The 13,008-nt window shown below is 49.1% G+C and overlaps 1 protein-coding gene across 8 annotated transcripts in view; it reads left to right on the forward strand.

The window, feature by feature from the left end:
- Positions 1 to 13,008, forward strand: part of GAS7 (growth arrest specific 7) — a 243,007-nt gene that overhangs the window by 91,671 nt on the left and 138,328 nt on the right. The window contains exons 1-2 of one of the 8 annotated variants that reach the window (XM_019654438.1): positions 4,356 to 4,473; positions 9,150 to 9,243. The exons of 3 other annotated variants lie outside the window; for them this stretch is intronic. In XM_019654438.1, the coding sequence (XP_019509983.1) occupies positions 9,235 to 9,243 (9 nt within the window). In that variant the 5' untranslated portion in view covers positions 4,356 to 4,473; positions 9,150 to 9,234. Of the gene's footprint in view, positions 1 to 4,355; positions 4,474 to 4,643; positions 4,732 to 5,917; positions 5,938 to 9,149; positions 9,244 to 13,008 lie in introns of those variants that run through there. 4 more of the 8 variants (XM_019654441.1, XM_019654436.1, XM_019654443.1 and 1 more) reach the window with 4 other exon arrangements.

Below are 13,008 nucleotides of genomic sequence, written 5' to 3' on the forward strand. Positions count from 1 at the left end.
GGGACTATCTTTTGCAGGATAGCCCCTGCTATCTGTAGGGCTGGACAGGGCCTCCTGACCAGCCTGTCCTCGCCAAGGCAGTCCCAGCTGCTGTACACCTCGCCGACAGAGCGCAGGGTTCCCTTAGATGCCCACAGGAGCTGAGGCGCAAGAGGGCAATTGGTGTGGGAACTGAGAATTGCAGGGTCATTAGGAACGTTCATCTGCTGGTGGTCACCTAGCGTTCCTGGGGGAGGAGAGAGGGAATGGGGAGGTGAGCAGCTATGGCCGGCTGATTCTGGGATTTCTGAGACCAGAAAGCAACTCAGCAGCAAAGCAGAATTAGCCTGCTATTTGTACTTATTCACATAAAGAGATTTAAGTGATCTATGCTCATTGTGTTAATGTACCTTCTATACGCAAGATGCATTTTATGTTTTTAGCATCTGTGTGTGTTTTCTGAGTATCAAAAAAGAATCATTTGAGAATGATTCCAGAACAGTGATAGAATCTACTTTAAAATATTTAACAGAATGGTAAAAAAAAAAAAAATTCCTTCTTAATTATGGGTCACAGCTTCTTCTCTGTGATCTCCAAAAGTCCTGCAGTTGACCTCTCTGTGGAAATGGACCAAGAGACAGGGTCACCACGAACCAACTAAGACCTGGTCAGTGTTAGTCTGTACCGGGGTTTCTCACCCTTGGCGCGATTGACATCTGGGGCCAGATAATTCTTTGTTGTGGGCGGGAGGTCCTATGCGTTATAGGATATTCAGCAGCACCCCTGGCTTCTACTCACTGGATGCCAGTAGCACCCTATAATAGGCACAGTAATGGCTACCCCTCCCCCCAAAAGATGTTCCCATCCTAGCCCCTGAAACCTGTGAGTGTTGGGTTACATGGCAAGGGAGAATTGAGGCTGCATATGGAATTAAGGTTGCACATCAGATAGATGCCTTTGAGATGGGGAGATTATCCTGGGTTACTCAGTGGGCCCAATATAATCCCAAGAGTCCTGTAAGTGGAAGAGGAAGACAGAAGAGAGAACCAGAGAGATGGCAGTGTGAAGGGAACTCAACCCACTATGGCTGGCTTTCAGGATGGAGGAAGGGCCTACAAGCCAAGGAATGCAGGCAGCCTCTAGAAGCTGAAGACGACAAGAAAACAGATTCTCTCCTAGAGCCTCCACAGGGAACACAGGTCTGCTGACACCTTGATTTTAGCCCCGCGAAACCTATTTCTGAACTGCAGCACTCTTAGATAATAACGTTGTGTTGTCTGAAGCCACTGAGTTTGTGGTATTTTGTTACAGCAACAGTAGGGAACTGATAGCCCTGTTCACCTCTCCCATACCCATTGTGACAACCAGTACACATCTCCAGACATTTCTATTTGTCCCTTGTGGGGCAAAGTCGCCCCTGGGTCAGAGCACTGGCTGTGTGGAATGTTATACTGTTTGCCTGGAAACTGGGAAAGGAAATAGTTTCTCTGCTCTGTGATGAGAGTCAGGTTGGGAGTGGGCACACCCTGTGTGGTTGGCCCTGTGAGGAACGAACCAGTGGTATAAAAGGGGGTGGGTGCCATAGCTGCCACTCCCCACTCCCCTCCCAGAGGCTCCTGGAGCTGTCACACTGTTATTAAGGGCACAGGATTCCTGTCGGTGCTTGTGCATATTTGAATGAAACTAGAAAAGAAGCTGAACTATTTTCAACTGCACCATAAAAGAGAATATAAAAACTCAATAAAACACAAATGTCAGCCGAAACAGCATTGTAGACAAGAGACCTCAGCAGGGAGGGTCAACACGCTGGGCACTGCTGGCGCTGTTTGGAAGCATCATGGGTGGGGAGGAGAGGCCAGGAGCCCAGCCCACGCTGGGGGCCACCAAGCCTGGGCTCTGGGCCAGACACACAGCCTCCTGGCTTCTGGACCCAACCCTGATGCTGTAATTCTGTTTATTTTGCTGAATATGAAATCCATATGGTTCTGATTTCTTCCTTGTGATCCATCATCTCTGTGTGGCTTCAGAGCCAGAAACCATGCAAAGCAGCTTTGAAGTTGTTGTTCTGGGGCAAATAAGAAGTTGGGTTTTTCTAGGGTCATTGCGACAACTCCAGGGTTCCCATTGGATTCAAGAAGCACTCCAGGAGTTGAGAAGGGGAAGTGCACAGTTGGTTCTGCTGTTGGCCCAGGAGCTGGACCGAGTCAGAAGGGTGGAGTGGATTTGCATAGCCAAGGGTAGTTCCATGTCACCTGCTGCCACAGGATGGTCAGATAGATTCTTGGCGTTGGCTCATCCTTGCAGGGCAATAGCTGGCCATGTTTGAGGGCAGACTAAAGGCAGAGGTCAGGAGAGAAGAAGACAAAAGGAAGTCGGTGAACAGCTAGGATATAGAGAAAGACATTGCCTGTGTTTGTGGTTTTTGATAGTAAGGAGCCAGATCATTCCGTGATGGGCTGGCCTCACCGGACCTAATTGTTGTATGGAGGCCAGTGGTCCCCAATTTCAGCATGCATTAGAATCACTCCCTTGGAGGGCTTGTTCACATCTACTGCAGAGTTTCTGATTCAGGAGGGCTGGGGTGAGGCCCAAGAGTTTGTACCTTCAAACAAACTCCCAGGTGATGCTGGTCCAAGGCTGAGAACCATTGGTCTTGGACAAAAAGAGCATCCTTGTAATTAAAGTGGTACTAATAACTAATAGTTCTCAGGGCTTTACAGTTTATATGTGAGGCCCCCCCTTTTGATCAAATAATCCTATGGGGAGACAGTGTCATCATCTGTGATTTTTTTTTTTCAAGGATGAAAGTAGGATTTATTTTTTTAGATTGTCATGCAGTAAAATCGACTTTTGGGGGGTGTACAGTTCTTTGAATTTTAGCACATATTAGAGATTTATATAACTGTCACCTCAACCAGGATGTAAAACAGTTCCGTCACCCCAAGATCCTGTCTCATGCTTTCCCTCTGTAGTCACACCTGCCTCACCCAGCCCCTCATGTGCCATCCATGTGTACAGTTTTGTCTTTTTGAGAATGTTGTATAAATGGAATCATAGACTGTAACCTTTTGAGATTGGCTTCTCAACGTAATATCTGTTGGATGGAGGTAGATGGAGGTTGTTGCGTGTATTGATAGTTCGTTCCTTTCTTTGTATTTGTAAGTAGTATTCCATTGTATGGATGTACCATCATTTGTTCATCCGTTCCTGTTGATGATCCTTCGGGTGGTTTCCAGTTTGAGGTTATGAGGAATATAGCTGCTCTGAACATTTGTGTATAAGACTCTGTGGACGTATGTTTTCATTTTTCTTGGGTGAATACAGAGGAGTGGGATTGCCGGGTCATATTATGTGTATGTTTAACTTTGTGAGAAACCGCCAAACTTTTCTCCAGAGTGGCCATTTTGCATTCCCACCAGCGGTGGATGAGAGTTCCGTTGCTCTACATCCTTGTCAGCTCTTGGTGTTGTCAGTCTTTTTAATTGTAGTCATTCTAGATCACGCTTGATGCTAAGGTGCGTGAGACTTAGAAAGGCTCAGAGTTGTCCAAGGCCCCCAGCCTCTTGGTGGCTCCTTGAATACTGGAATCCAGACCTTTTGACTTGAAGGCTGTAGACATCCTGGGTGGTGGCTGTGTTGAACAAGAGCTAAGAGGCAGTAGCTGCTGTGTGGGATTGGGGGCTCCACCAACACCAGGGCACATGTGGCAGGGCTAGGACATATGCCCAGGGACGAGGGAAACAAGAGGGAAGCAGGTAGAGGAAGTGGCAAAGGAGAAAAGGTGCACATGCTAGAATCACAGAGGTGGGAGGCACTAGGCCACTTTTCCATCCCTTTTGTTCCCCCCCTTATTTTTAGGTTGAGGCTCAGAGAGGTGAAGCAGCCTGCCGAATGTCACTCAGCTTACTCGTGCCTTCTTGACTCTGCCTGCTGTGGGGCAATGACAGAAGCCACCTTGGTTTCCAGAAGCACCCTGGGTAATAGCACCAGGGCCACAAGCTGCTTGCCCTCGGGGCTTGCGGAGTAGAGCTTTTGCAAATTGGTCCAGATCATCACACTCCCTCAGTGTCTTGGCCTCAGGTCTGCTCCAGGCAAGTTGGCTTTAGGAAGGAACTTGTGCAGGGGGCCATGGTCACAGCTGAAACCCGAGCGGTGACTTAATGGGGAGGAGGAGGTTCATGGAAGGGAAGGTTCCTTCTCTAGAGGCCGTCCCACCCACCCTGGGGGGACGGGGTGTAGCTGCCCTGGAAGGCTGTGGACATGCTTTCCCGATTGCAGCATATTTTTCTTTCATTTTGAATATCATTTGTTTTGTTGCCATGGCAACGTCAAGTCTCTATTTTAATGCTAACCTGCGTGGCTGCAACTTTCTATATATAAATGCTGCTTTGCACAGTGAATTAGCTGATGCCACGGGGAAGCAGGAGATGTGGAGACGGTGGCAGAAAATGACCAGCGTGTCAGATTTGCAAGCGGAGGGACTGCGGTGCTGAGGTGAGTTGGAACCAGGGGCCGCGCTGTTACATCTTCAGGGCAGGTGCTCGAAGCTCATTGGAGTGAGAGCCGGCCACTCCTGCGAGAGGGCAGCCTTCCTTGGACAGCCTCCTGCTGGTCAGGGGCTTGGATCTGCTTGAGAGGGACTTCAGTTTCCCCACATAGCCCCCTCCTCACCCCTTCAGTGAGTCTGGGCTGCATGGGGTCCCAAGGCTCTAGAAAGAAGAGTAAGCCACTCAGACAGGAGTGGTACCTGAGGTAAGCTCAGTGCGAAGTGAGTTTTTCTTGTTTTCTTTGACTTATCTCAGTTCCCTATTTTGCATTATCTTCATTCCTGGGTGTGACCAGTCTCCTTGGGGCCAAATGCCTCCAAGTGGTGGGGGAAGAATTCCCAGGAGAAGCCTGGAAGGGACCTTGGGTATCAGCTTGTTCAGCTCCCTTGGGCTCTAGATAAGGGAGAAGCTCAGAGAGGTGCCCCGCTCTGCCAGATGTCACACAACCAGTCAGGGAGAGAGAGGGATGGGAACCACGTCCACAGGGATCTCCTGGCTCCCTCACATGTGCTGTGTGCGTGCATGTCCTGTCGTTGGGTCAGGGCAGCTTGTGGGTGTACACACCAGAGTTACAGGGGCTGCAAAGAGGGCGGCACATGCAGGGTGTTCCTTTCTTGTGTCGCAAACTGGGGGGCAATGAACACAGGATTATATAACAGGCACAGAAGCCATCTGGGCTTTTGGAAAGAGCATGGAAGTTGGAGTCTAGAAAGCTGGGGTTCATGTGGATCCAGCCACTGCCCGTGTGACAATTGTGCCAACTTTTCTGAGGCTCCATTTCCCTACGTAAGCACTGGGTATGAGAACCTTTTCCCCTGCCCCCCGGCATGTTGTGGAGAGTCTGTGTGAACCGATAAAGGACAATGTTCAGGCCCGATCGGGGGCGATGCGTCTGAGGGCAGGGCCATTTGGACACCGTAAGGCATCCACACAGCTTCGTCCCCTGTGGCAGGGAGAGGCTGTCGCCAGCAACAGAGGAGTTATCTGAAGATTGGGTTTCTTAGTGTGCTGTGAAACTCAGTGCAGTTTTACTGTCATTTAGAGTCTCATTCAGGCTTCCTCTCCTATAGCATCATTTGACAAATATTTTAAGTGCACTCTATCGAAAGGCTTGGATCCTGTTCTTGAAAAGAGAAAATGCGTATGATTATCTCTGCCTCTGAGTGGTATCTAGTCTGCGGGAGCTGGGAGGTTCATCTCTGCCTGGTCAGGTCAAGAAAAGTGGAGCGAAGGATTCCCTTATAGGGATTTGTTTCTTACAAAGGGAGGTAAAGGAGGGGATTCTAACGAAGGAGATCGGGACCAGAGAAAGCAGTATTTTTGAACCTTGAGTCACGAGCCACACCATGTATGCAGTCTGTGCGAACCAGCATAAGCACTAAATGGGAGATACCAGCATGCATTGCCTGTGGTAAGGCGATTGTTGCAATGTGAAAATTTTGCTTTGTGTGTATATTGGGTTGTGAAGTAAAATGTGCTTTTTACTGTGGGTCAGACTTTCAAAACAAAACGTATGAAGACTGCTGGCCTTGAGCCGTGACCAAATGAACTGGAATTCTCCTGCAGGTGGCTGTGGATTTCCTTTCCAAGGAAAGCCTGGAAGGAGAAGGGTTCTCAGTGGAGGGAGCCCCCTGTAAGCCTCATTTTGAGAAGCAGCACAGATAGGGACAAACAGTCCTGCTGAGAAGCGTGAAGTCTGGGCACTGGAGGTGGCAGCCCTTCTCCCAGGCCTGAGGTCAGGAGGGTTGCTCCCTGTGGGCCGATTGAGCAGGACAGGACGCCTGTGATTCTTGCAGCCACTGCCCTGCTCACCGGGCACTTTTCCCAGCAGCCTCAGAATACAGGTTCCCATGCCCCAGAGCCCTGCAGGTTAGGATTCGGCACTCCTCCCAGGAGGGGTGGTCCAACCTTCCCACCAGGCACGTTCCAAGGTGCTGGCTTCCAGCTGCTCAGTCTTGCCACCTCATGGTAGTCTGTTCACTGTGGCAACTGTGGCATTTCACCGTTAGACCCCACAGATGTGCGTCTGTCCTGCCCAAGGCTGCCGTGTCTGGCTCACTTTCTCCTCAGCCCCGGAATCCCTGCTCGTCTCTCAGGCTGCTTGGTGTACAGCTTTGCCTCTGACCACCTTCCCTGCCCCTGTCCCCAGCTGCCTCACTGCTTAAGCTGTTCCATTCAGCTTCCTCACACACCTCCTCCCCTTCTGAACCTGCTCTGCAGCTGATGGGGTACCACTTTCCCATAAACAGAGTAGGACAGGTTTTCCAGGGTCCCTTATGCTCCAGAAACCTTGTCCTGTGCTTCCCTTCCAAGAAAGGTTACCTAGGCTGGGGCACCCAGCTCTGGGGTGACAGGGAGTTGGCCACACGTTTGCAGCCCTTGGAAAGCTGACATCTAGCTGTACCCACCAGAAGATGTTGGTAGGAAGAGGTCTTAGCAAAAGGATGGTTAGTAGGAGGTAGAAGTGCTAATTCATACTTTCAGTCTAGGATGGTGGTATTCATTTCTTTAAAACTAGGGAGCCCTCTCTTCAAATGACTGTGCATGCACATACCCAACAATTAATACCAGGCGTGGCACACTGGTGGCTAATGGGCAAAATCAAGAGCAGAACTTGAGTTTTTGTTGTTGTTGTGTTTTTTTTTTCCATTTTTTTGCCCATGATTTCATTTAGAAATTTTTGAGTTGGTTGCCAACATCTAAAAATCAGCAGATTCACATTAAAAATTCAGATTTCCAGCTTCTTTTGCAAAAATCGGTAGTTTTGCAACACTGAGACTGTCGTCCTGTGTGGCAACAACATGCTGATGGTGAGAGGTGGGTTTTCTTTTAAAAAGATTTTTATTGGGGAATTGGGATGGGAACAGTGCTGGGGAATTGGGGGAAGGGGAACAGACAAGTTGCTGTCCTTTTGTTCTTTAGTCTAGTTGTGGAGGATGTTGCGTCACTGACTCAAGTTGGCACCATCATTGCGCTCTTCCCGGGCGAGGCAGATCAGTCACCGGCTTCTGGACGGCCGCTCACGGCTGCTGGCCACTCACGCTGGCTGCTGGCCACACACGGTAGCCCATGGCAACCCACTGCAGCAGGGGCTGCAGCCTATGCCGTTGCCAGGGACTCATGGCAGCCCAGCTCCAGGTTGAGCTGTTGTTCAGCATCTTAGTTGTGGAGGGCAGTGTCACTGGCCCTCATATGTGGGATCCGAACCGGGGCCCTCTGGCGTCCCAAGCCAGCACTTAACCATTGCGCCACTTGGCCGGTCCGAGCGGTGGGTTTTCTAGTTTACCTCGGTCCCCACCCATCTTTGCTGTTCTCCAGAACTGAGACCCTTATAGCGGAACTGTTGCCATTATTCACTTGATGTGTGATGTTTATCTTATGGTTAGGGAAATGTGAAATATATCCGGCATCCATGTCTATGAAAAGAGGGAACATACGAGGGCCATGTTTTTCCAGAAGATGTTTGAGTCTCGTTATGAAAGTGAATTTATCAGTCTCCCAAAGATTAGTTTTCTAGGAACACAGGTAGAACAGACTCATTGTTTCCCACTCGAAATCAGTGGTTCTCAAAGTGTGATGCCTGAGCCAGCAGCCGCATCACTTGGGAGCTTGTTACAAATGCAAATTGTGGGGTGCCACCCGGACATACTGATTCAGAAACTTGGAGGGCAGGACCCAGCAATCTGTGTTCTAACGGCCCTTCTGATACAACAGAAAGAGCTGAAGGCTGAGAACTGCTGCTCTGAGGCTCAGAGCATAGACAGGATGCCAGCACCTGCTATTGTCACTTTCTATCCTTTTAAGGGGAGGGAATGTGGGTGTCCCTAGCTGAAGAGAAGGAGTTAAGGGTTCCACCCACACCCTTTGGGCAGAGGGCAGAGTTCTCTGTGTGCTTCAAGGGCTGGAGGAGTCCTACCAGCTACGGGATCTCAGCAAATCTCAGTTCCTTTTTGGCCAGCCTTGGCTATTCAGCACTTCCATCTGTTGGGTGCCATTCGTGCAACATTGGTGAACAACCTTGTAGGGTGCCTTCAGCTGTCCTGGAGGGATAGATGGTCACCAGGCTGGCTTCCATAGGAGAAGCAGTGTGTGAGCCGAGCAGACAAGGCTAGGGAATTGAATCACATCAAGAGACATCAGGTTGGCGGCTCAAGCTTATCAAAGATGACCAGGCATTTATGGGCTGGTTTGTTCTTAGGTGAAAATAACATGCCAGTTCTTTAAAAACATGTGGGTAAAAGCCAATCACATAGGACCGTTTCAAGGGTAGCACTGGTAACTCAGACTGCTGTTGTCATAGACGATCACTTGCCTTCTGTCCGCTTTCTCTCTGGGTAATGGCTTTAACTGTTTAGTGAACAGTCTAAGAGAGCCAAGAGTATTTTTTCTGAATGCATTTACTTGGAGGGCCCTAGGCCTGTGAAAGTCTTGTTTCAGAGACCTTGACCAAGCCATTGGTAACCTTTTCCCTCTGGCTCATTCTATTTGTGATTTGGGGGCCCCTGAAGATATTTCAGTATGTAAGACCCCCTCCTAAAGTAAAATAGATAAAATGAATGGGTGGTGCTTCTCCCTCTACCTTCCTTCCTCCCTCACTTCCTCTACCCTCACCTTGCTGCCCAGGTGATCCCGAGCAAGTAAGAAACCCTCTTCTAAGTGGACTGACAATCCTACGCAGAGACTGGGGGACTCCATCTATTCAGTACATATGTCTTTGGTATGTTTTCTGTGTCTGGGGACAGATTTGAGTAGGACAGTGTTCTTGTTCTTGGGGAGCTCAGACGACAGGGGTGAGGACTGCTCATTACAGGCCACATAAACTGTTGTAGCTGTGGAGGTGAACAGTGGACCAGCCTACATGGGAGGGAGGCAGGCTGGGGTGGGGGCTGCGTCTCCCAGGAGACAGCAAGCAGTGAGGAGCCTGGCTGCTGGACAGAGCAAGGTGGGTCCCTGTCCCTGCTGGAGCATTGAACCCAGGTTTCCATTCCAGCCTAGACGGGAGCCGAGTCTCGGTGCTGCCTCCATTTATTGCTTCTTTTTTTTTATTTAAGATTTTTATTGGGGAATTGGGGGGATCGGAACAGTGCTGGGGAGTTGGGGAAGGGGAACAGACAAGTTGCTGTCCTTTTGTGCTTCAGTCTAGTTGTGGAGGACGTTGCTTCACTGGCCCAAGTTGGCACCGTCATTGTGCTCTTCCCGGGAGAGGCAGATCAGTCGCTGGCTTCTGGACGGCCGCTCACTGCGGCTGCTGGCCGCTCACGCTGGCTGCTGGCTACACACGGTAGCCCATGGCAACCCACTGCCACAGGGGCTGCAGCCTACGCCGTCGCCGGCGACTCATGGCAGCCCAGCTCCAGGTTGAGCTGTTGTTCAGCATCTTAGCTGTGGAGGGCAGTGTCACTGGCCCTCATATGTGGGATCCGAACCGGGGCCCTCTGGCGTCCCAAGCCAGTTCTTAACCATCGCGCCACTCGGCCGGCCCCACTTACGGTTTTTATTGCTTTGTGTGGACGGGCGGGGGCTTCCTGCTGGATGGAGCTGTTTCTGCCAGCTCAAACACAAAACTGCTCGGTTACTCGGCTTGTGGTGCTCAGTTGACATTCTTCTCAGGTGTCATTTCACCCGTGGGTGCTGGTCATGGCGCTTTGCTGTGGAATGCCTATCCTGACACTTTTGTTCTCTCCCCTGGCACCTCTGTCTCCGGTTAATAAGGCTCCCTGCTAACAATCAGCTATTACCTTCTACCTTGTGAAATTGATAATTAGGGGCTTGGCTGCAGTTGTAACTTCTCCCTGGAGCATTTCCCTTTGGACAGGGGATTCCAGGACACACTGCAGAGGAGCCTGGGGGACACGGGGGATGGCGGGAGGAGTTGTGCTAGCCTTGGACATAGGACACAGGGTTCTAACTGGTTCTCTGTCTTGTTAGTTGTAAGACCTTGGTTTATTTGATTATAAAATGAAAATAAGAATACTTTCTCCCGATGTTCTTGTTAAGGGTCAGATAAGCTACACTATGTACCAGGTACTGGCCTGCAATACACAGTGCTTCAGCAACTAGAGCAAGAAAAAATAATACCTAGTGGTGAAGTACGGGCAGTGTGATCTACCTTACAGTTGTGCAATGGAGGGAAAAAGAAACCTGACCCTTTGTCCTTCCTGTTACCCAACCAGTCTCATTTTTAGGAGCTTGAAGTGTGCGTGTGTGGGTTTTCTCTGGGCTATCCTTGGTGATGGCAACAGAGATCAAATGAAGATGCACGCAGGCCACTCCAGGAAGGTGGTCAGGGCCTTGTTGAGGTTGGTTGGCAGCTCTGGTCCAGGGCTGTGTTGGCCTCTCGGTCTGGTTTGTGGGGGGTTGCCAGCTTTTCAGCAGCCCCTATAGATGTGGGTGTTCTCGGCTGCATGGGTTTTACTGGCCCTTTCTGATGATCCTCTAAATTCCAGTCTTGTCCCCTGAGAGTAGTAATTCCCCATGTCCTCTCTCTTGATCCTTCTATGGGCTGGGTCTATTGTCAGAAAAGTTAGAATGTGTCACTCTGGAGAGCTTAGCCTGGGCTGTTGGGAAAACCCAGACAGTGCAACATAGGTGACTCAGCGTTGGTGACTTCAGCTGATGAATTTCCTCAAAGGTTGCTCAGTGATTTAACGGAATGGGAAGTGTGGGGCAAAGCTAATATTACTGAACTACCATCATTCTGGCCCTCAGGTCTTTACAGGAATTCTAGAAACCAGGTTTGGGAACAAACAAATGGATGTCTGTGGGCAATTGAGTGATTTTATGGGGCTGTATCTTCTGTTTCCTATACATGCCCATACCCCAACCCATTCATGCATACCTTGTTTTAGGAATCCCTGTCACAGGGTGGAGGTTGTTGTTTCTAGAAGTTTCTGGAATCTTCTAGGCCCCTTTGTTGGAATGGAGCTTTGCATGTCAATGAGTGGAAAAAAATAGGCAGGAGAGGATTTGCCAAAGGGAAAATCAACTGCATTTATGACCTCACTCCTCTTGTGTGCACAGATGTTTCCTCTCTGGGCCCCCTCCCTTCGTGGGCCTCACTGGTCACAAGCATGGGAAGTGGCTCCGGGTGAGTAAGCAGAGCCAGACCCAATGGAGAGGGTCGCCTTGCACAGAGCACTGTTGGGGCCAGTCCAGGAGCCGTATTAGGTGGGGCTCTGGCTTCTGCTATGCCATCTGACCAGAGCTAGTCTTCTAGCCATGATGGCAACATCAGCACCAAGGTGTAGGGCAGCCAAAGAGTGAGAAGGAGGGACCTCTGTGTTGGGACTGGGAGGCTTGGGGCCTAATCCACAGCTGACTCTGGACCTCCGTTTCCCAATCTGTAAAATGACTACATGGTCTCTAAGGTGCCTTCTATCTATAATGTTAACAATATTTTTTACTGTTACTCGTGTTGTCTTAATTCAGTTCGTTTTCTTAAAAAATAAAGTCCCCCTTCCCAGTCTTCCCACCTTTTGAAAGATAATATAATGAATCCTAATCCGATATACAATATTCATTTTAGGGGATGGCAAGTGAGATGGGCTATGTCAAGGGGGATTTTATTAGCAAAAATTGTCTAATTTTTTTTTTTTAAGATTTTTTTGGGGAACTGGGGGAAGGGAACAGCATTGCGGAATCGGGGAAGGGGAACAGACAAGTTGCTGTCCCTTTGTTCTTTAGTCTAGTTGTAGAGGACTTCGATCCATTGGTCCATGTTGATATTATCATTGCGCTTTTCCCGGGTGAAGCAGTCACTTGCCGGCCATTGGACGGTCACTCACGGCAGCTCACGAAAGCGCACATGAGCTGCCGGCCAGCCCCACTGCAGCCTACGCCATCGCAGGTGACTCACGGCAGCCCAGCTCCAGGTTGAGCTGTTGTTCATCATTTTAGCTGTAGAGGGTGCAGCGTCACTGGCCCTCATGTGGGATCCGAGTCGGGGCCCTGCTGCTCAGAGCTGGCGTCCCAAGACAACTCCTAACCAACGTGCCACTCGGCCGGCCCTGTCTAAATGTTTTAAGTAAGGCTATATTCATACAATAGCTCACAATGGAATAAAGATTTTTTAAATGCATTAAAATTAATATGCTCATTATGGAAAACTTGGAAAATACAGAAAAGCAGAAATAATAAAAATTTAGAATTCTTCTTTTGCTGTCTATATTTGTGTTCATAATTGGGATCATATGGTATATTTGGAATTGTATATGCTGATTTTGGGGGCAGGGCAGTGTTTTTCTGATTATAAAAGTGATTTTATAAACACATTTAAAAATAAATAAAAATGTAAAACATAATAAAATTAATAGTACAATTAACACAGCTGGAGGAATCCCACAATACAAAGATAACCTTTGTCAATATTTTTGTATATTTCCTTTTGCTTCGTTTAGGGTGGTGAGAGCATTATTTTCCATAGTTGAGATCATGCTGCATACTGTGACTTCTAAAGTAGGAACAACTCTTAGAAGATGATATA

This window comes from Hipposideros armiger, unplaced genomic scaffold, assembly GCF_001890085.2.
Source record: "Hipposideros armiger isolate ML-2016 unplaced genomic scaffold, ASM189008v1 scaffold_222, whole genome shotgun sequence".
Classification (NCBI taxonomy): Eukaryota; Metazoa; Chordata; class Mammalia; order Chiroptera; family Hipposideridae; genus Hipposideros; species Hipposideros armiger.